Genomic DNA, 23,702 nt, shown 5'->3' with positions numbered 1-23,702 from the left:
ACAGCGAGACGGCAGGGAAGCAAGCACAGCGAGGGGGCTCCTCGACATTGGCATTCACCCTTGTATAGCGCTGGCTAGACCCGCAAGTATCAGAGCGCTTTACCGTAGGAACGAAGCAAGGGAGAAACAAACTCTGGGTGCCCAATTATAGACCACCTGGAGCACGGCGCCCTGTGCTGTTCAAAGAGATTTTAATTTTTAAAAAATGCTTCTACCCTTGTGCTTCTACCTACAAGGGAATCACCAATTCACTCTTAGGCAGGCAATAGCATTCTGGGGGTGGTAGCGCCACTATTTCCAGTACACGTGTGGAACTACATGTCCCAACATGCAGAGCGCTTTGGGCTGAAAACTAGGATTGGCTGAAAGGCACAAATGACTTCATTGTTTAAGGCAAGTGCCACCTAATACAAAGACACACTTTACCGTGGTGACTCCGTTGTGACAGGAAACATATGAAACAATGCGATTTCGTTGCTTCTGTTTGTGTTACGCCACACGAAGCCCCGTGGCGAGTGTCACGTGAAGAAAATGGCAATTTAAGCCTGCTGCTGTAGCATAGCTGTTGTAAATCCCGAAAAGAGATCTAACATAATATAGTTCCCATACAACGAGTAAAGGAAGCAATGGCACGAAAATACAAGCATGTTTATGTCTTATGTTATTGTAGTGTAATCATTTGGAACATGGAGCTCTATATGACCCGGACTCTTCAAGTAACTTTATATGTACTCTGGGGTGTGCTGCGGTTGTATTTTGTCCGGAGGGGTCATTTCATTCTCTTACCTTGATCGAGAAGACGAGGGCCATGAAGCCCAGGCAGCAGAAGTAGTTGAGAAAGATGGCGCTGAAGAGGGACCAGACGACGAAGTCCCTGGGGGGGCTCTGGAACCGAAACAGGGGGGTACGTGTCTTCCGGCAGCCGCCGGTATCCCGAGTCCCAGGGCTGCAGCGCCACGGGCTCCGGGGCATGTGCCATGCTGTCCCGGGGCAGAGCTAAGCACTAGACTAGACGGGTGGGAGACACGAGGGCAGAACCCGGCACGGGAGGGAATAAAAAACAGGTAATGAGGAGGGAGGGTGAGGGAAAGGGAGGAGATCTAAAAATATGCAGAGGAGAGTGGGCGGGGAGGGGAAAACTGTTATTTAGAGGAAAAGGAAGAGAGGGTCCTGTGGTGAGGGCGGGAAACAAAGACGAGGGTGAGCGGAGGGGAAAGTGGTCATGGTGAAGGATATGGAAATGGTGCAGAAGAGAAAGGAGAAACGTGGGATAGGTTCACAAGGGAATCACCAATTCACTATTAGGCAGGCAACAGCATTCTGGGGGTGGGAGCGCCACTATTTCCATTACACGTGGGGAACTACATGTCCCAACATGCAGAGCGCTTTGGGCTGGAAGCTAGGAGTGGCTGAAAGGCACAAATGACTTCATTGTTTAAGACAAGTGCCACCTAATACAAAGACACACTTTACCGTGGTGACTCCGTTGTGACAGGAAACATATGAAACAATGAGATTTTGTTGCTTCTGTTTGTGTTACGCCACACAAAGCCCCGTGGCAAGTGTCACGTGAAGAAAATGGCAATTTAAGCCTGCTGCTGTAGCATAGCTGTTGTAAATCCCGAAAAGAGATCTAACATGAAAATTCCAAGCTAGCTCCATGAGGTGACTGCAGCGCTATACTATGTACAGCTCATGTATTCATTCATCTCCCGATGCTAGAGTCGGCCACCGCAGCGGACTCTTCCTGAACCGCCATTGTTTATTCCATGCCTGTCACTTGCCTCAGCAGTCAGCATTAACCCTTGGAGTGGCCAAGCTTCCCTCACGAGTCCCCGTCCCTGCGGCCCCTTAGACAAACAGGAAAACAGGAGGCTCCGGGTGTGCTAAGAACAGAACAAGGATAAACGTTGTGAAGCTATTGGGGGGGGGGTCAAAGGGTGTGTGACGTCACCTCTAAAACCCCTGACATTTCAGTGAATGGACATCCATGGTAGCAAACAGCACACCGCACCGAGGACACGAGACAGGTCTCCACGCCCAGGTGCAACAGTGGGCGGTGCACCCACCCAGAAGATGCGTCAGATGCGGAAAGAGTCGACTCATCCCAACCTGTGTTTGAAGACATCAGACGCCCAGAGCTCGGTGAATGAGATACAGCCCCCTACCCGAGAATATGAGCAAACCACGCTCTCTGTCCCATGAAGCTCACATTACAGGCCTATGTCGACTTTCAGGAAGTTCAGGCAACGCGGGTGAAAACTCAATGGGAGGGGGTGGTGACTGCAGGCAGGGGACATTCAACAAAGTGCAGCCAGCTCAGCGTCATCCCTTTCTGTGCAGCGACGGGACACTGCCCAGGCTCGTTCCCCCTTGGATTTGCGGCAAGAGCTTTCCCTGTATGGTACAATGCTGCGCTTGTACGCCCGCAGTGATCCCATACAACCCATCACAAAGAGAGGTAGAGAGCGACAGATGCGCGCTGCTCCCACATGGCCCCAAACGTGGGCGGCCTTTCTGTCTGCCCGAGCCTCTGTCCTCTCTTTTGTATCCACCGTCTCATTGGAAACGTCTCTGCGCCGGGCTCTAATGCCATGTCTTCTTTTCTTCTTTCGAAGGTCGCGTGGGCCTTGTCCTGGGGGTGCGGGAGTACAGCCTATGCTCAGGACAGAATGTGTTTGCATCTGACGCTGTATTTTTCCCCCTATCCTGTTGTTGTCCCAAGTGCCCTTAGAGCGGGCGGGTTCGTAGCGCCTGCCACAAGGATCATTTGAAGGCACACGGTTAAAGGCGTTAAGCTGCTTTGTCGCTCGATTATGTGATCACGGATATAATTAGTGGATAATCAGTGGTGTGCAGTGGTTTTCTTCGCAGTAAACGGCAGGCGGGTTCAGTAAACACCGAGGCGCAGCTGAGGCCTGTGTGTGACCGGCTGCAATTCATTGTCAGTAAACTGCCACACACCATTGATTATCCTTTATATGCATCGACGTTGGTAATTTTTGTTTTCAGAGAAAGATGCTGTGAAAAGAGCATCGTTTTCTAAAAAAACAGCGATTCGCTACGCCAGCCTTGCTTTATTCGGCCCCACCCGCAGGCAGTTAGTGGGATTTTTGCCCTGTCGAGAGGTACACGCCGTGCCTTTTGGCCCAAGAAAAACTGCAATTAGAGATGTAGGTTCTGCCGTACAAGAGCCAGGGATGGCGAGTGAGCCGGGCGGAGGGCAGGGGGTCGGGATCCCGAGAGCCGGAGCTGCCTGTGCAACCATGCCTGGGGAGGGGGGGGGGGGAGAGCAGGACGAAGGAGCAATCAGGAGGCAGAAGGCAAGAAAACGAGCACAATTAGAAGGCATAAGGCAAGAAAAAAACGGATGGACACTTACCTCATGTCCTCCTGGTTTACCGAGCAGAAAAATGGCGCCGCAAAGCTCCGAAAATTTTCAGATTCGGGGGCGTGTTTTGCGTTCTAAGTGACAGATGACGTCACCGGCTAAAGAACAGCAAAATACACACCCCCGAATCCGAAAGAGATGGGGCTAAATTGGAGTGATGGCCCTCTCCTCCAAGGGCTGGCCTCCGTTTACGAAGCCAGCCAATGGAGGAGAGAGGCGGGTTAAACCACACTACTAAGAGACATAAGATCTCTTCCCGGAAGCTGGCAAGCCAGCATTTCCGGTCCTCGACCTAAAAAGGGTTCACTTTTGGTGTGCCCTACTCTGAAATGGGAGAACCCTCAGTAGGTATGCATGACTGTCGAACTCTCTGGAGAAAAACGCACAGGCCTCCAGGGAATTGTACAAGGGCAGGGCAGTACTGATTAAACATACCATGCAGAGGACTTTTGTTACAGCACTTGAAAAATATTATCATTTTCAGGATTCGTGCACTTATTATTTTGTATGTCTGCTGAGCGAAGGAATAAGTCTTTGAAATCTTTTGTCATAACTATTTTTGATATAATTCAGTCATAGCTGGCAGGCGGCCCCGTGGCAGGTAAACCACACAAGGTGATGGACGGAATGTTGCACATTGGCAAAACATTCAGCCCCGGTCACAGATCTGGGTTTATTATTTTGCTCACCAACGCCACCCCAGTTCAGATATAGCCATATGCAAATCAGCCTTGACCCTGTGCCTCATGGGAACAGTCCAGCCCGAACTGCCAAGCTATGTCTTCCCTGGACCGGAATCAAGCATCCTAGGACCGGTTTCTGGCTATCAGCCGTCTTCAGCCAGGATAGCTTGACTCCAGTGGCGTAGTGAGCACGGGACCCACGTCTGGGCATACCCTTCCCACATAGGGCGAACAGCAAAACATACAAGGTGATGGACAGAATGTTGCACATTGGCAAAACATTCACCCCCAGTCACAGATCTGGGATTAATCCATCGTTATTTTGCTCACCAACGCCACCTTGTATGTTTTGCGGTTGGCCCGGCGGCAGGTGTCACAATTGTTTGTAATCCTTTCTCTTCATCCAACAGAACTCTGCATTTTCTTGCATTTTAAAGCCTCCGGGTCCGGCATTTGAGGGTTCATCTAGGTACCAAACGGGTGCCTAGCATAGAGGGCGGTGTGCCAATTTGCTACCACCCCCCCTCCCAAGACCCATGGTGCTTTAATGATGAGCACTTACTAATAAACTTGGTTCCACTCTAATAAAACGGAATCTAAAGACAGTGTTTTTTTGAGATCTTTCTTTTTACACTTGTACCCCAGGCTAGGGTGGGCCTTAGCGAGCTTAAACCACCGGTGTTTATTATAAGAATTTTACTTCACTTTTTTCACTGGTCCTGATGAACGCCTGATATACCATGATCACGGAGGCAGAAACATGTTGACCACCAACACAGGATAAATCTGGACTTTTCATTTTGGTCCTTTATCCCACACTATTGGTTTTACTCATGTCCAATTGGCAAAACTATTAAAATTACTTTTTTGACACAATTGGTACACTTGTAAATCACTTAAAAATTACACTTCACTCAAAACCAGCTCCGCAGTAAACTGCCGTTGCAGCACACTAGGGTGGCATTCGGCCACTCCTGGTGGGGCCCAATGATGAAGCATGACCCCAACCAGGTTGGGAGTGATGGCCTTCCGAACAACCTTAAGAGGTCTCCCTCCCAGCAGACTGAGACTGAGTGTTGTTACATGCTTGCTCTTTTTTCAAAGTTTTTCGACGCTCCTCTGTTGTTTTCTTGATTTACCTTGAGGGAGATAGGAGCGCCAATTTCGTTCCCTTCCTCTCTTGTTGTTACGAGTCTCTCTCTTCATCCAACAGAACTCTGCATTCTTGCATTTTAAAGCCCATAGTTCTAACAGAAAAAGCAAGACTACATGCCCCAGCAACACGTGTCAGCATTAACCCCAACTTAAAGGTGCACAAGTTATCTCCCTTGGGAAGACACCAGGGTGGATATTTAGAATAAAATGTCGGACCGCAGTGTTACTCCAAGATTGGTAACGATGAGCTCAGAAATTTTTTTAATGCAGGGATGTGCCATATTTACAAAAATACGGCACACTCTTGCATTTCCCCTAATGCTGGTGCTAAAAAGCTGCCAAGCGCCAGCGAAGGCACCCTTGCACCATGCTGCAAGGGTGCCTGCGCTGCAGGGGTGATTGTTTATGTGCAAGAAGTATCACCTTCCAGCACATAAACAATCTTGAAAGGCGAGCTGCTGTTTTTAAGTGTACTGCAGAATGCAAAATACAATGAGAAATTAATAATTTCTCTTCGTATCACCAGTCTAAGACAAGGCATTCCCTGATCTTAGTTTTTGGCACTGCCACATCCTTGTAAATATGGATCAGCATCAAAAAGCACCGAGTGTTGTGGAGGAACGCCCACTGCAACACCCACCGCACACCCCTTTCACGCTAGGAGAAGCGTGAAAAGGGGTCTTATTTACAAGGCGTCGATAAGCCATGTTAAGTCTGGTGGCGATATTCCCTGGTAAATAAGTCCCACGGTTGAGATGGCCCCGGCTGGGGTTCAAACGCATGACCATCAGCATAACACGCTCAACTCACTGAGCCATTTTGTCTGCTTATAACCCCTTCATTCGTTTCCACATTTATTACATTCATCTCCAGTAGTTTGCCAGCTAAAATATCCCAACAAAGGAAAAGGGGGAAATATTTTGTGCACACAAATAGAAAGGGTCACAACATTTTACCTGGCTTGTGAAGCCAAAATACATTGTGGGTGTACCGGCTGCGGATGCCTTGGCTTTGAGGCTATCTTTGCAAAGTGACATGCCCTCGTCTTACTGTACATGTCCCCTTGATCCTGTGCCTGCCCGCCCCAGTGTTTGGTATCTCCCTTTCATCCATAACCACTATGGCCTAATATCTGTGCCAGGCTCTCCCAACTACAGAGTTCGACTCCTTATCCCAGTAAGATGTCGCCCAGCCCAGTGCCCATGTCTCGCGCTTCTAGTGTCCGATGTCAGTGCTTTTAGTAACATGCAGGCCCTGATGTTCTTTTCTCAGGTCGCATCGCAGATGTCATTTTTGTGCAGTATCTGTATTTCCACCTGGGATTGTTTCGGCGCTAGGACAGAAGTACTCCTCTGTCCCAGCATAAAAGTGAGACTTGCTAGGATTTGCAGAATCCCTGCCCCATGAGTGGTAAGGGGGCAGGACTTCTTTTGCAAACGTTTCCGAATGATTAAGAATGCAGGGATGGAAGACTGCGGAGCTCAGTCCTGAAATGCAACTGCAGCATGGTGAAACTGTATTCCTTTAATAGACAGGGGCTGCAAAAAAAAAAAAAAAACCTGCATGACACGAGTGGGAAATCAAACTGAGAAGACTGCAGTCCAGTGGAGCGCTGTGTGCTCCCACTGAAGTCCAAAGCTGTCGTTCTCAGAGTGAAGCGGTCCCTCGCAGACAGCTCCACTTTGCAAATGGAAACCACTCCCCTTAAGGTGTATGTAGCGAATCAATAGCTTCCAAGATAAGGTTGATGCACCTTTCACGCCTTGTCTTCCTTATGCACAGCAAGTATTCAAAATGTGAACATTGCAGTTTGTAAACCTATTAGCAAGTCACAAGGGCCCTTTAGTGCATCATGATTCAGCTCTTGCACTTTTAAAGCTTGATTTTTTGCACACCACAGGTTTGCGGTACAAAACAGCTTCGGACTATAGGGTCCTCGGTTCCTTGCTAGCACATAAGGCCCGCCCATTAGACTGCTTCATGTATATGGTTTACACACAGACTCCACACAGTCTCCATTTTTACCCTTAATTACTAAATACTTCCTGTGAAGAAGTGTGATGGTGGTCCTGGGATCCTGGCTGAAGCCACCGATGGACTCGAAGAAGGAGGTGAAATGATTTCAGGAGATGGTCTGGGAGCCTTAGTCTTAGGAGGAGATGTTGGGCCTGTGGTGGTGTGAATGCCCTGGCAGCAGTACTGGGGGCCCAGGGAGAGAGTGTGGAGACTGTGGTGGTATGAATGCCCAGGCAACAAGTATAGAGGCCCTGGGAGGGTGTGTGGAGACAGTGGTGGTATGAATGCCCTGGCAGCAGATGTGGAGGCCCTGGGAGGACGTGTGGAGACTGTGGTGGTATGAATGCCCTGGCAGCAGATGTGGAGGCCCTGGGAAGACGGGTGGAGACTGTGGTGGTATGAATGCCCTGGCAACAGGTGTGGAGGCCCTGGGAGGACGTGTGACGACTGAGGTGGTATGAATGCCCTGGCAGCAGATGTGGAGGCCCTGGGAGGACGTGTGGAGACTGTGGTGGTATGAATTCCCTGGCAACAGGTGCTGGAGGCCCTGGGAGGGTGTGTGGAGACTGTGGTGGTATGAATGCCCTGGCAGCAGATGTGGAGGCCCTGGGAGGACGTGTGGAGACTGTGGTGGTATGAATGCCCTGGCAGCAATTTGTGGAGGCCCTGGGAGGACGTGTGGAGACTGTGGTGGTATGAATGCCCTGGCAGCAGATGTGGAGGCCCTGGGAGGACGTGTGGAGACTGTGGTGGTATGAATTCCCTGGCAACAGGTGCTGGAGGCCCTGGGAGGACGTGTGACGACTGTGGTGGTATGAATGCCCTGGCAGCAGATGTGGAGGCCCTGGGAGGACGTGTGGAGACTGTGGTGGTATGAATGCCCTGGCAGCAGATGTGGAGGCCCTTGGAGGACGTGTGGAGACTGTGGTGGTATGAATGCCCTGGCAGCAGATGCAGGGGCCCTGGGAGGACGTGTGGAGACTGTGGTGGTATGAATGCCCTGGCAGCAGATGTGGAGGCCTGGGAGGACGTGTGGAGACAGTGGTGGTACGAATGCCCTGGCAGCAGATGTGGACGCCATGTATGGGAGGACATGTGGAGACTGTGGTGGTATGAATGCCCTGGCAGCAGATGTGGAGGCCCTGGGAGGACGTGTGGAGACAGTGATGGTACGTATGACCTGGCAGCAGATGTGGAGGCCATGTATGGGAGGACATGTGGAACTCTGGTGGTATGAATGCCCTGGCAGCAGATGTGGAGGCACTGGGAGGACGAGTGGAAACAGTGGTGGTATGAATGCCCTGGGAGTACGTGTGGAGACTGTGGTGGTATGAATGCCCTGGCAGCAGATGTGGAGGCCTTGGGAGGTCGTGTGGAGACTGTGGTGGTATGAATGCCCTGCCAGCAGATGTGGACGTCCTGGGAGGAGGTGTGGAGACTGTGGTGGTATGAATGCCCTGGCAGCAGATGTGGAGGCCTGGGAGGACGTGTGGAGACAGTGGTGGTACGAATGCCCTGGCAGCAGATGTGGAGGCCATGTATGGGGGAGACTGTGGTGGTATGAATGCCCTGGCAGCAGTACTTGGGGCCCAGGGAGAGAGTGTGGAGACTGTGGTGGAATGAATGCCCTGGCAGCAGATGTGGAGGCCTGGGAGGACGTGTGGAGACAGTGGTGGTACGAATGCCCTGGCAGCAGATGTGGACGCCATGTATGGGAGGACATGTGGAGAGTGTGGTGGTATGAATGCCCTGGCAGCAGATGTGGAGGCCCTGGGAGGACGTGTGGAGACAGTGGTGGTACGTATGCCCTGGCAGCAGATGTGGAGGCCATGTATGGGAGGACATGTGGAGACTCTGGTGGTATGAATGCCCTGGCAGCAGATGTGGAGGCACTGGGAGGACGAGTGGAAACAGTGGTGGTATGAATGCCCTGGGAGTACGTGTGGAGACTGTGGTGGTATGAATGCCCTGGCAGCAGATGTGGAGGCCTTGGGAGGGCGTGTGGAGACTGTGGTGGCATGAATGCCCTGCCAGCAGATGTGGACGTCCTGGGAGGAGGTGTGGAGACTGTGGTGGTATGAATGCCCTGGCAGCAGGTGTGGAGGCCCTGGGAGGAGGTGTGGAGACTGTGGTGGTATGAATGTCCTGGCAGCAGATATGGGGGCCCTGGGACGATGTGTGGGGACTGTGGTGGTATGAATGCCCTGACAGCTGATTTGGAGGCCCTGGGAGGACGTGTAGAGACTGTGGTGGTATGAATACCGTGTCAGCAGATGAGGGGGCCCTGGGAGGACGTGTGGAGACTGTGGTGGCACGAATGCCCTAGCAGCAGATGTGGAGGCCCTGGGAGGACGTGTGGAGACTGTGGTGGTATGAATGCCCTGGCAGCAGAAGTGGAGGCCCTGGGAGGACGTGTGGAGACAGTGGTGGTATGAATGCCCTGGCAGCAGGTGTGGAGGCCCTGGGAGGCCGTGTGGAGACTGTGGTGGTATGAATGCCCTGGCAGCAGATGTGGGGGGCCTGGGAGGGCGTGGGGAGACTGTGGTGGCATGAATGCCCTGGCAGCAGAAGTGGAGGCCCTGGGAGGACGTGTGGAGACAGTTGTGGCATTAATGCCCTGGCAGCAGAAGTGGAGGCCCTGGGAGGACGTGTGGAGACAGTTGTGGTATGAATGCCCTGGCAGCAGGTGTGGAGGCCCTGGGAGGACGTGTGGAGACTGTGGTGGTATGAATGCCCTGGCAGCAGGTGTGGAGGCCCTGGGAGGCCTTGTGGAGACAGTGGTGGTATGAATGCCCTGGAAGCAGATGTGGAGGCCCTGGGAGGACGTGTGGAGACTGTGGTGGTATGAATGCCCTGGCAGCAGAAGTGGAGGCCCTGGGAGGACATGTGGAGACAGTGGTGGTATGAATGCCCTGGCAGCAGGTGTGGAGGCCCTGGGAGACCTTCTGGAGACAGTGGTGGTATGAATGCCCTGGCAGCAGATGTGGGGGCCCTGGGAGGACGTGTGGTAACAGTGGTGGTATGAATGCCCTGGCAGCAGGTGTGGAGACCCTGGGAGGCCTTGTGGAGACAGCGGTGGTATGAATGCCCTGGAAGCAGATGTGGAGGCCCTGGGAGTACGTGTGGAGACAATGGTGGTTTGACTGCCCTGGCAGCAGAAGTGGAGGCCCTGGGAGTACGTGTGGAGACAATGGTGGTTTGACTGCCCTGGCAGCAGATGTGGAGGCCCTGGGAGGACATGTGGAGACTGTGAGGGAAAGTGTGGAGATTGTAGAGACTGAGGTGGCTGGAAAAAGCTGCAGAGGTGTGGTGGACCTGGGGAAGGTCGAGAGGAGGCCTGGAGAGGTGAAGGAGGTCTCAAGAGGGGGGTCAGAGGCACCGGGAGGAGTCCTGGAAGCCCAGGAACAGGCAGGGAGGCGATCCTAACGGGTATGTCGACTGTAGGCCAGAGAAGAAGGAAAGTGGTCCAGTGAGGAGTTAGTAGGTCACAAACAGCCTCGCACATGAAATATAACAGGAGAGCAGCAACTGAGGTGATGGTGACATTCCACGAGGCACAGGACAGCAATTTACATCTCCATTAACTTGCTGCCCTTGTGGGACTGAGCCAGAGCATAAACCGGAACGCACCGGTGCCTTCTCAGCACAAGGGCATTCGAGCTCAGATTAAAAGCGCAGAAACATCACGTTCTGAGCATAACACTGTGCAGGTGTGTGACGACGAGCCAGGGCTCTACAAGGTGAATTCATCCCGTGACACTCATGAAAGTCAGCTGCTGAAAGGGATCAAAAGCCATATAAACACTGCTTCCGCAACCTACTCAACATAGGCCCAAGGTGCAGGAAATACATATGGAAGTACGGGTGTGTGTGTGTTTGCGCGTGTGTGTGGTAGCACTGAGAAGCTTAGCGTGGGTGTATGTGAAAGAGGCGACTAAACTGTGTCTGAGTTTGCGTGCACAGGAAATGTGGTGCAACATGTGTGTGCTTTTAAAGAGTTTGGGGAGCCCTATGCAGGGGTGAGGTTTGTGAGTGTAATGTTTGTGCGCATATGGCAATGGGGTGCTTTGCATAGGTGCATATTGTTGTATTAGGGTTGTGTGTGTAGGCATGTCCAACCTTTTCTGCAATAAAAGCGACTTATGTTTAATGAAAAACATTCCAAAATATTAATATTATGACCACGTCAAACAAGATGACATTAGTGACCATCATATGCAAGTTTTACCCTCAGTAAACATGTTCGTGTATCAGGCAGGGTTGCCAGCAGTAATGTAAACAAGAGCTTTGCCACTTTGGAATGCCAAACCATGGGTAATACATAACAGCCATGGCTGCAGTGCCTCTGCCAACAAGGTAAAAATTTTATTAATAAGCCTTCCCAATGCAACATGATTCATCAATCAATATCAGATTTATATATATTTTGAAAATTCAACAATTTTTCGCCTAATAGCTTATGAGTTCTGAAAATAAACACATTTTCATCTGAAATACACTTTATTTAATTTTGATATACATATATAATTTGATCCAAGAACAAGCTTCTGATTTAATAGGCTGGACTGGACACAGGAAAGTTACTTACAAGTAACCGGGGAGCTACTTGTTGGCGAAGCCTGGCATAGAGGTTTGTGGGTGCTTTGTATAGCTGGATTATGTGACATGGAGTGATCCGCAAGGGGGCATGTAGTGGTGTGGTGTGTCCTGTGAGGGTGTTTGTGATTGAGTGGGGTGACAGTTGGTGCATTGGTGTGTTTAGGAGAGAGGGTGTGCAAGGTGTTTGTACTTGTAGTAACCTCCAAGTGGGTGTGGAGCAATGTTTATTTTCAAGAAAGGAGGTAGATGTGAGAAGAGGGTACACAGTGTGTCTGTATGTATTTATGAGGGATAAGTATGCAGAGTGTGCGTGTGAGAGAGATACAATGAAGTGCATGAGTGCATCTTGGTGAGGTATGCTGTGCTATGTGATAGTGTAGAGTTATATGGATACAATGTATGGCTTTTATGAAATATGTGAGAGGAAAGATGTGAGAGCGGACTGCATGGGTGGGAACGTCTGTGTCGGTATAGCTCATTTTAATTGCACTGTGCAAATTGAAAGTGTGTGTGTTGAATAGGTGCACTCTATTGGTGCAGTCAGTAGTATGAGTGAATCATGTGTGGGCATGACGGTATGTGTATGATGTGTATGTGTAGTGCAATATGGTGTTCTGTGCAGCAGGGCAGGTATTGGGAGGGCATCATGATAAGGGATGTGGCCTGCATTAGTATCTGTACCCTGTGTGGGTGCAGAGGGATGAGGTGCCTACTGTGGAGGAACGTGGGTGCTCTCTGCCCTTGTATTTGGTTAGTGTGTTTGATCGTCATGGGTGAAAGCAGCTGCATTGTGGTGCCCAGTGTGGATGCGTGTGGTTGTACACGAGTGAACTTTTGTGGGTGTAAGTAGTCATAGGGGGCTTCTGGTGGTATGTTTTGGTGCGGGTGCATTTGGTCATAGTGGGACTCCATATGTGCATGTGGAAATGTGGGTGTATGGGTGTGGAGAGGTAATGGTTATGTGTAGCTGTGGATGCATTCAGTGTAATATGTCAGTGTAAAGATATGGTGTACTTTATGTGGGTGCCTGTGGTGAGATAGGGACTCCCTCGGTGGATATAGAGATTTGGTGTGTACGTATATGTTGATATAAGGGCACCTTGTGTGGGTGCGATGGGATTCCCTCCACTCGTGCAAACAGGAGTGCCCTGGTCTGCTGACCTTACCTTATGGGTCAGCGCTGTGTGCAGCAGGTACCCGGCCTGAGTGTGCACCACACCCTTCGGCTTCCCAGTGCTCCCCGATGTGTATAGAAGGAACAGCACGTCCTCGCTCTCCATGGCAACCGGAGCACATGTTATGTCCTCCTTCATCATTTCCTGCCATTGAGATTGGAGAAAAGGGAAGAACAGTTCATGAAAACTATCAAAGAAGGAACAAAACAACTTAGGGGCGACTAGCCAGAAATCCTACCAGCCAACTCCATGAGGTCTATAGCTTCCAGACTTCACTGAACTGCATGTAGGGGAGGCTTGCCTGTGGGATGTGTGACAGGGAAGATCAATGGGGTAAAAACTTGGGAGAGGTGTCTGACAAGGAGGATCAATGAGAGTAACCTTCAAAGAGATCTCTAATGTAGCGCATCAATGAGGGTAACGTCCAGGTAGATGACAGCGGAGAAGGCTGACGGACGGGCAATATATCGAGAGATGTCTACTGGGAAGGTTCAAGGCAGAGATAACCCTAGGCCTGACTCTGCCAAGGAGGATCAATGAAGGTATCTGGGTACATAAGGGAGGCATACTGACTGGAGAGAATCTGCTATGAAGCCTAAATGAGGGTAATCTTAGGAAAGATCTCGGCTGAAAAGGATCTATTTGGGTTGACCTCTAGGAAGATGTCTGCCGAGAAGTATCACTGAGGTGTAATCACCTGACATATGTTTGATAAGGAGGATCAAGGAGAAGTAACCTCAAGAAGGAAATCTGACCTGGAAGATTAAAGATTCAGTAAGACACTAGAGCAAATATGAAACTTCAACGAGGGTACAAATTATATGGTGAAATAGGATCTGTAATATTAAACATATGAAAGGAAGGACATGGTGACACCAACCAGACTACTTCCAGCCATGATACCGGTCACCCAGGGCAAATTCATTAGACAGACCCCAAATGTAGGCAACCTGTGCAGAGAAGAAAGCAAATGTAGATAACCTAGGAGGTATACTACAAGAAAACCTACACTTATGTGAGGGCAATAACATTCACAGTCTATATTGCTCTAAGAGCATTGCAGCTCCTTGAATACGATGCTCTGGGGGCAGCAGCACCACCCTCACACTATGGTGCTCAGTGCAGCTTACTTCCACCCCTGCTGTGTTCTGTTGGTAATACATTTCAGAGTCTGTGGTGGTCTGAAAATTGAGGCCAAATGTCCCATTTTTCCTCAGGATTATCCCATTCTTGGATGGTCTGTACAGTGGTCTGCAACCAGTTGGTGCGGGGCACAAATTGTCATGTTGTTTGCTCATCTTAGAGGACAATGCAGGCTGGAGGGCTCGTGAAGCTCAGCGTTAGAGTCAGTAGGGTGTGAGACAAAGGGAGCAGGCATGATGCCTTGATCGTCCATGGTTGGATGTCCCTTGAGCAGCCTTGCATATTATAAACAAGAGCTGTACCGATATGTTTGTGAGGGGGCAGCATTGATGTATAGGAAGGAGCTGCATCACTGAAGGGCTCCTGCACTTCACATCTTTAGGAGCATGTTTACCTTTAACGTGCTTATAAGGAGAAATGTAAACACATATAATGAAGTGCCTTGTTCAGTTTGGGAAGAGATTAAAACAGGAAAGGTTTGCTCTAAAACGTTACAGTTCAAATAACCAATCCAGTCCTGGACTCTCCACAAAAATAACCTGAATCCTCTTCTTCAAAAGATTAATGAATTTGACCCATTTTACTGCTTGAAGTTTGACATTTCTGCACAACTTTATTTTAGTCATAATGTAAGAGCAAAGACAGAACTTTAGCTAAATAATGTGTTATGGTGTTTAATTAACTAGGGCCAGTGGTGGACCAGGTAGTCGTGAACTGTGAACCATTTTCATGTTGGTACTCTAAGGTTGAATTAATGTAAGAAAAAAACCTGCAATGAGGCTTCTCCTGGGGGCATGTTCTTGGTGCTCATCTTTTACTGAGCCTGGTTCGATGTTCTCACATACTAGTATAAACCAGGACAAACGTTTTGTGAGAACATGATTTATCCAAGATCAAGTAATTTGGTAAGTAGGAGACCTACTGAGAGACACTGCTAGTTGTGTGTGCAGCGTGAATGCTGAATCTGCCATTGTTATTGCGACAACTGTTTTGGTCTTTTAATCGCTATATTTTTAAAATCAATTGTGCTTATTCTTACCTGCTCACTCTCCTACTCTCCCAGGCCCCGGTCCGTCACGGCTATTGCTGTTTGTGCGGAGGGCCTCCGAGAGAAAATTCATACTTCCGGTAGGGGCAGCGCACTAGCTCTGGAGCACTCTTTACTACTTAAACACCACCTCACGCGCAGCAGATGCCTGCAGCGGGCGAGCCCGGCCGAGACCAAGGGCCAGGACCCCTGGTCATTTTAATAAAAGTAAGACCATCTGCTATAGGTACGACTCACAGGCATTGCGGAACTTTAAGGCAGCCCCTGATGATATGTGTCTTCATGCTATGTGCCTGGTTGATAATGTCTCAAACTGCTCCCACTGTGATTTTGAACTCAAACCGTACTCTAAAACAGGCCGTGAACCCAGGCCACCAATAAAAATGTTTCTTCTAACTTGACGTTCCCTCAAAGCATTCTGTAGAACTGTCACTCCTTCTGGAAACTCTGAATCCTGACGCTCTTTTCCTATCTGAAACAGATCCTACAGTTAGGATACTTATTACACAGAACTGACCGGAAAACTGGTAGAGGTGGGGGACTGGGGATAATCTTCAAGTATTGTTTCCGCTGTCGCTCATCTACTGCGGAAGTACCCGACTGTGAAAGCTTGAGCTTCGCACTTGAATTCTCACCTACGGTGACCTTTTCTGGCCTGTTACTTTATCGGCCTCCAGGACCAATGGGCCAGTTTCTCGACAACCTTCCATCCTCCGTGGCGGAGTTAGCACTATCCCCAGCAAACTTCACAGTTCTCGGAGATCTAAACATACATCTAGATGATCCCTCTGATCACCAAACTAGGGATCTTCTTGTGCAGAAGGGCTCCGCACCTATGTGGAATTTTAGTTCGTGTACTGAACATCATCTACGCCATCTTGCCGACTCACGTATGAACATACACGACAGCCATTTTAGGTACCATGGTCTCCCTGTTCACGATCGCCCGTCAGCACACTTCCCTGAACCTTGCAAGCCTTCCCCGCGCACCCTGGCTGCCCCCGCACTCACATGCACAAGTCATGAACCCTCCCCTCCCATGACTCTGTCTCAGGGAATCACACCCCGCGCCTGACCAACACCTCCTTTCCGTCCATGAATACCCCTCCTTTGATGACCCCTTCCTCTGAGCCCGACTGCCTGTACGAACCGCTGGTCATCCCTTAGCCCGAGGATACAGTTTATTGCCCACTACTGTATGCACTCGCCTTTCTTGAAAGAAGCCACTATTGATCATGACCTCCCCACCCCCTGAGATTCGATCAGGCGCACACATTCCAAAGGAATCGGCAGAACACTCAGCTGCGTGATAGCCCCCTCCCAATCATATGAGGGGAAAGGGCCTCTACTGTTGTCATGTGTTGGAATGGGCCGGAACTGGGGGGGTGCCGGGGATGTCGTTCTTATACTTCACAATGTCTTTGTTGTAATAAAGAGCGTCCACATGTCTTGAACCAGTGTATAAAAGACCAGGTCTCAGAGAGGTTGAGAGAGCACCTCGAGACGATACCTTGTTGTCCGATCTGATGTGTTCTACTCCGTCGGAATAAAACTTGTTTCCTGTCTTCCTGTCTCCAGCCCCTGCCTCTTTATTGGATAACTTCGTATGGTATTAGAGGCGTCTAACGCCGGGCAAATTTAACTTAGGAAACATCAACAGAATAGCCTGACCATTTTGAATTGATCTTTATCAATTGGCGTCCCAAACGCGGGGCCCATCAGCGACACGTGGATCCAGTGGGAGAGGTCCCGACGACAGAGTGAACGACTGCAACGATCGGGAGAGCTCCTGTCCGATAGACCCTCGTCTGACAGCCGATCATCTGAACTTCACTGATTCAGAGCAGACCTCTCCCGAGTGATCTACGGTCCTGACTGGGAACCACCAGGAGTGCCGCAATAGCAACAGAGAATAGAGGACGATCGGGCGCTGGAAGCGGAAGACGAGAAACGGTCCGTGCGGTCCGGGTAAGGTCGTGACACACGACAAATTGATTGATTGATTGTTTGAAAATACTAGTATTACTCGTCTTATTGTTTCTGAGAGATTCGCTATTTGCAAACAAGCACAGAGTCGCCATACTCTGTTTAGTCTTTGCAGATAGTGAAGGATAGGTAACGGGGACTTTTGTCCCCCATTGTAATCTGCCGTGCCTATTTTTCTCCCCATTGATTGATTGTTTGAATCGGGCATTGAATTGCTCAAAGTTGGTTCTCTTAAGGATCTTCTCTGCCTACAAACGGGGAAGAATAGGAATATTCTCTCTCCCTTTGCAGATAGTGAAGGGTAGGCAACGCAAGCCTTTAACCCGTCGTGCCTATTTCATTCCTCATTGATTGATTGTTTATCCAAACATTGACTGTTTGGAATTGGTTCCTTCTGGAGGTACTCTCTGTTTGCAAACAGCGTAGAATAGAATATTCTGTCCAGTTTTTGCAAGTAGTGAAAAGATAGGTAGTGCAGGCTTTTGCCCCCTATTGTAACCCGTCATGCCTATCTTCTCCCCATTGGTTAGTAGTTGGGTCAACCCGGACTGCTTATTAGAGATGAACCATCCAGCTCCACTGGAAGGCACCCCTAATAAGGACATGTTTACTAAGCAAGGACTAGTCGCTATAGCTTATAGTAAGTTATGGCATAAATATACAAAAAAGGATCCTGAAAGTCAGTGGCCACTGATAGGTTCTTTTGATGAAAATAAAATAAAAACACTAGAAGCAGCTGTAAAAATAAATAAGGCAACGCCCACTATGCTCGATAGTATTGGCATGTGGCGCAAAGAAGCAGAACAGCGAAGGAAAAGAGAAGAAGCAAAAATAGTGAAAGAGTTACGAAAAGCAGCCCATCTGGCCGCAAAAGAACTAGATGAAGAAATAAGAAGAAAAGAGGAAGGTAAACAAACACAAGAATCAGGACTGGCAGGCCAATGCCCTGTCAGGACCCCCCCTACGCTCTACCCGGAGATGCCCTCCAAACAGCGGGCAAATGACGAGTTACTGCTCGGTCCTCCAATTATCTACATGCCCCCTCCTTATGCTCCCTGCCAGCCTCTAGCACAACACTCACCAGCTCAAAGTGCAGGCGTGGGTGACCCTAGCGCTAGTGCCCCGGCTCTTGCGGCCTTCGCACCAGCCGCATTGGTAACAACAGCAGATGAACATGAGACTAGCAGGCAGCTAACAGCCAGGCCGAATAGGTTGAGCAAAGATGAGCGGGATGGAATCGACCAGATAGCAAAGACCCTGGTAGAACGGAAGGAGAGCGAAGAATATACAATGAATATGCACAATTCACATGCCGGTAGTCACAGACGGCATTTCATTTTACGGTTCAGCTACCACACCCTGAACGCCTATGAGGATAGGTACCAGAATAAGGGTCCTGCTAAACTGACGGCTCTATATAGAAGGGTCGATGTTGGAGATGGGACTGAGAGCGATGTGACGGACCTCTTCATGCAAACGCTTGAGGTTTTCCGCCACCTCGCGGAACAGAAACCAGAGGTCAAGATCAAAGTCCCTGAGACGATTGAACCCCCATTAGAAGCAGCCAACACTATGATGCCTATCAGAGAAGCCGCCCCCTACTGGGTTCCCCCAAGAGGTCAGGGAACAAACGATGATATCAACCACGCAGATGCAAAAGGGAGGGTTGTGTACAACTGGGTTTACCAACCATGGGATCGGCAAGATATTTTAACTTTTAGGCAAACCCTGCCCGATTTAAGAAAGAACCCTACAGCATTTTATACCGAACTAGGCACAGCCTTGGGCTCAACCATAATGACTATCGGACATCGATTTGTTTTTCGGGTTGTGTCTGCCGGCCGATGTGTGGAAGCAAATCCGGAAAGCCGACCACACAGACCTGTTCGGACACACCTGGAAACAACTCGATGAACTAGATAGGCAGCGAGAGCCCGGAAAGAAACCTGTAAAAGACATACTGGAACTCCCCGACAAAATAGTGCAGAAGCTAAAGACGTTGATCCCAGAGAAGAAGGTAGACTGGTCGGTAGTCACGGCTTGCCGTCAGAAACCCCAGGAAGACGTATCAGAATATTTCTCCCGATTTGAAACGGTGTTCTCCGACTACAGTGGCCAAGACATGACCACCGCAACCGGACAACACCTATTCGTGCAAAACTACGTAAAAGGGCTATCGCAAGAGGTCTCCCTAAAGTTACAGACGAGTGAGAGTAGTTGGGGAGCCTCCAAACCTGCAGCTATCCTTCAGATGGCTCAGTATTACGAACACCAAAAGAACGAGAACGAGAGGGCGACTGAGAGAAAGAAAAAGGACTTAAAGGAACGAGTGATGATTGCTCAATTGCAGGGAGTGACTACAGGAAGGGAACGGTATAGGGGAAACTACCAGTCGAATGCCCCTAGGAATTCGCCCCCTAGAGACCGCAACCCCACACCTGGCGCTCCACGAACCGACCTCGATGAGAACCAGTGTGCATTTTGCAAAGAATTTGGACATTGGAAGTCTCAATGCCCGGCCCTTCGGGAAATGATTAAAAATAAAGAGACAAGGGACATGACAAATGGCCCAAAAACTGGAGGGCAGGGGCGAGGGCAGACCTACGACACCACCAATGATAGACCTGGCAGACCAAACACATTTGACCGACCCCGACAAAATCAGTGCCAACAGTCCGACTGCAACAATGCTCACGACTCTGCATAGGACTGCCAGGGGCAAGGGAGGGATCCAGTCTAGCTCTGTGTTGACCAGCAAGGTCCTTACGTCACTGCTAAGGTCCTGGGTACAAAGTCTCCATTCTTGGTAGACACTGGAGCGACACGTAGTGTATTATCAAAGCGACTGATTCCAAGGGCACCCTTGTCTGGCTCACACATTACATCGATAGGTTTCGATGGAACGCCCTCCACTAATCCCCTGTCTGTACCTATCTCCTTTGACCTAGGAAACAATCCCACTGACACAACATTTCTGCTCTCCTCCAACTCCCCTGACGCCATTATGGGTATTGATTTACTGAAACATTTCCGAGCTACTATTAGGTGTTCCCCGGATGGAGTCCGAGTCATCCTGTACGACAACCCGAGCATGTCCAGACCCTACCCTGCACGACATATGTACACCATAACAGATGCTGACCTATCCTTGCTCGATACCCTACCCCTGTACCTATGGGCCAGAAATGACTCGGATGTAGGACGAATGATGATCGACCCTGTACACATAACTGTTCGACCAGATGCAATACTCCCGAAACTCCCACAGTACCGGATATCGCCCGAAGGCGAGAAGGCATTGGTAGCGATTATTCAGTCCTTGGTAGATGCAGGAGTGGTAGAGGAAGTGGTTAGTAATGTCTGCAATAGCCCTATCCTACCCATTGTTAAGAAGCAAGGTGAGGGAGATGAGAAAGGATACCGCTTCATCATCGACCTGCGAGAAGTCAACAAAGTGGTGGTGCCACAGTACCCCGTAGTCTCAGACATCGCCACCATTCTGACTCTCATCCCGTCCACTGCCACCACCTTCACCGTTATTGATCTTAAAAATGCATTTTTCTCTATCCCCATCCATCCAGACAGCCGTTATCTCTTCGGCTTCACTTTAAAAAACCGTTCATACCGATTTTGTAGAGCTCCCCAGGGCTACACTGAAAGTCCCAGCATTTACAGCCAGGCCCTCAAAAGACAGCTGGACGCCGTCCAGCTACCAGATGGAGTGGTGTTGATCCAATATGTCGATGATATCCTTTTGGCAGCCGACACCACTCCACTTGCAATCACAGCCACTATCCAACTCTTGCACTTTCTTGCGGAGAATGGCCACAAAGTCTCCAAAAAGAAACTGCAGTTCTGCCAGCCCCAAGTGACATACCTAGGCCATCTCCTGTCCAAAGAAGGGAGGAAACTTACGCCCGACCGAATCCAAACCATCCTAGACACCCCCATTCCAAAAACACAGAAGCAAGTCCGTTCATTAGTGGGCCTTACCTCTTTCTGCCGACAATGGTTACCAAATTTCAGCCTCATTATAAAACCCCTACTTTCCCTGTTGGCCAAAGATGTTCCGTTCCCACTCCCTTGGACTCCCGAATGCCAAGCATCCTTTAAGGAGTTGCGGAATGCCCTTTGCTCGGCACCCGTTCTAGGGACATCAGATTACTCCAAGCCCTTCTCCCTTTTCACTCACGAAAGGGAGGGATGCGCATTGTCTGTTCTAACTCAGCCCATCGGCGCCAAACAGCGCCCTTGTGCCTACTTCTCTGCCACTCTTGATCCAGTCGCCAGAGCTCTACCTGCCTGCCTTCGAGCAGTAGCCGCTGCTGCTGTCTCTATCCGCCAGAGTGAGGGAATTGTACTTTCGAACTCTCTCACGGTATTAGTACCCCATGCAGTTGACACCCTTTTGAACCAGACTAAGACTCAACACCTGACTAGCGCACGACTAACAGGGTACGAATTGACTCTACTTGCACCCCACATCACTCTGAAGAGATGCACGACATTGAATCCTGCTACACTGTTACCCTTGCCCGAAAATGACCCCGATGTGCCCCCTATACACGACTGTGTGACCCTCACGGACGAACAGACTAGGAGTAGAATTGACCTCCGAGACATTGCTTTTACAGATCCTGATGGAGAACTATGGGTAGATGGCTCTTGTATCAAACTCCCAGACGGCACCACTTCCGCGGCCTATGCGGTGACTACAGCTCGAACAGTAGTTGAAACAGCTCGCATCACACAACGGTCCGCACAGGCGGCCGAACTAATTGCCCTCACACGAGCATGTATCATAGCAGCAGGAACCACGGCGAACATTTACACGGACAGCCAGTATGCCTTCGGGGTGGTTCATCATTTTGGGCTCCTGTGGAGGGAAAGGGGATTCTTGACGTCCCACGGTACGCCCATCCTTCATGGAGATCTAGTCTCCGCCCTGATTGAAGCAGTTCTTCTCCCCAAACGATTAGCAGTGATCAAATGCCAGGCACACAAGAAGGTGATCGATTTAGTTGGACAGGGAAACGCACTAGCCGACATCACTGCCCGAACCACAGCTGAGAATAGGACAACGACACGCATGTATGTGACCAGGTCACAAGCAGAAAAATGGACTGATGCTAGGGAAACAATTAGGGACATCCAGTCGGCTAGCACACCTCTCGAACTGACTGAATGGGCACGGGTGGGTCTAAGGGACGATGAAGGCTGCTGGCGGACAAAAGACACGAACAAATGGTTGCTGCCCGACTCATACTTGATCCCCATACTGACAATGGCACACTCCCCTGCACACATAGGTTCTGCCCCCATGATTGAACTCATTTCCAAAGTCTGGCACAACAACAAGATCCCCGACTCAGCCAAACGCCTGGTCCAGCAGTGCCTTATTTGCCTACAACACAACCCCGGGAAAGGAACTGTAGTACCCCGGGGAGGGTTTGGGATCCCCGACCACCCCTTTGAGGTCCTCCAGATGGATTACATCCAACTGGAGAGGTGCCAAGGCTTGAAGTACGTATTAGTCATTGTATGTGCCTTCAGCAAATGGGTGGAAGCCTATCCGACCCGTGATAACACTGCCATGACTACTGCCAAAGTACTACTGAAAGAGTTTTTCCCTCGCTACGGCCTTTGCCGAATTTTATGGAGCGACAATGGCCCCCACTTCATAGCTGAAGTTATCCAACTAATCCTGAAGGGGTTGGGGGTAAAACAGAGGTTCCATGCAGTCTTCCACCCCCAATCCGCTGGCCTGGTTGAACGACACAACGCTACACTGAAACTGAAACTGTCAAAATAGTGGCCACCACAGGACTTAAGTGGCCAGATGCCCTTCCACTGGCATTACTATCGATGCGCTCCACTCCCACTAAGCACCACTTGACCCCCTACGAAGTTGTATTTGGGCGACCAATGCACCTCTGGACTGCCCCTAAACCGACCTCCATTCACGACGTCCCCGACGTCCTGCTGTCAGATTATTTATACAAATTAACTAAAACGTTGTCTGTCATTCATCAACAGGTGCAGCAGGCCATCCCCGATGCTTCCAGGGGTCCCGGTCACGATATCCAACCGGGAGAGTACGTCCTAGTCCGAAACTTTCAACGGGCAAAGAGTCTGGAACCCCGGTGGACGGGCCCCTGGCAAGTACTGATCACCACTCGGACGGCTCTTCGAGTGGAGGGGAAGAAGCACTGGCTGCACGCACACCACTGCAAGAAGGTTTCCTCGACCCTGGCCACGACAGGCAACGTCAGCACCCAAGAAGAGCTCCTGAACAAAGACCGACCATCACTGAACTGCTATCCTGATACCGAGGCACTTGAACTTGCAAAACACTCTGATCCCACTGTGCCATCCCGAGAAGGGTATTTCCTGCGTCGAAAGGAGGGAGCTTCGGCTAAGTAGGCCACTGACTAAGTTAAAAATCTCAGAACGGTGACCCAAAGCCACCAAGGGTTACCCGGAGAGAAGCTAAACAAAGTCTGTGG

General features: G+C 50.1%; 1 protein-coding gene across 1 annotated transcript in view; it reads right to left on the bottom strand.

Annotated features, from left to right (window-relative positions):
• LOC144781186 (acetyl-coenzyme A synthetase 2-like, mitochondrial) overlaps positions 1–23,702 on the bottom strand; it is a 196,545-nt gene that overhangs the window by 105,584 nt on the left and 67,259 nt on the right. The window contains exon 5 of the mRNA XM_078659876.1: positions 13,011–13,163. Coding sequence (XP_078516002.1) covers positions 13,011–13,163 — 153 coding nt within the window. The remainder of the gene's footprint in view (positions 1–13,010; positions 13,164–23,702) is intronic.

This window comes from Lissotriton helveticus, chromosome 9 (genome assembly GCF_964261635.1).
Source record: "Lissotriton helveticus chromosome 9, aLisHel1.1, whole genome shotgun sequence".
Taxonomy (NCBI): domain Eukaryota; kingdom Metazoa; phylum Chordata; class Amphibia; order Caudata; family Salamandridae; genus Lissotriton; species Lissotriton helveticus.
The sequence above is the reverse complement of the archived record's forward strand: the minus strand, read 5'-3'. Positions and strand labels throughout refer to the sequence as shown.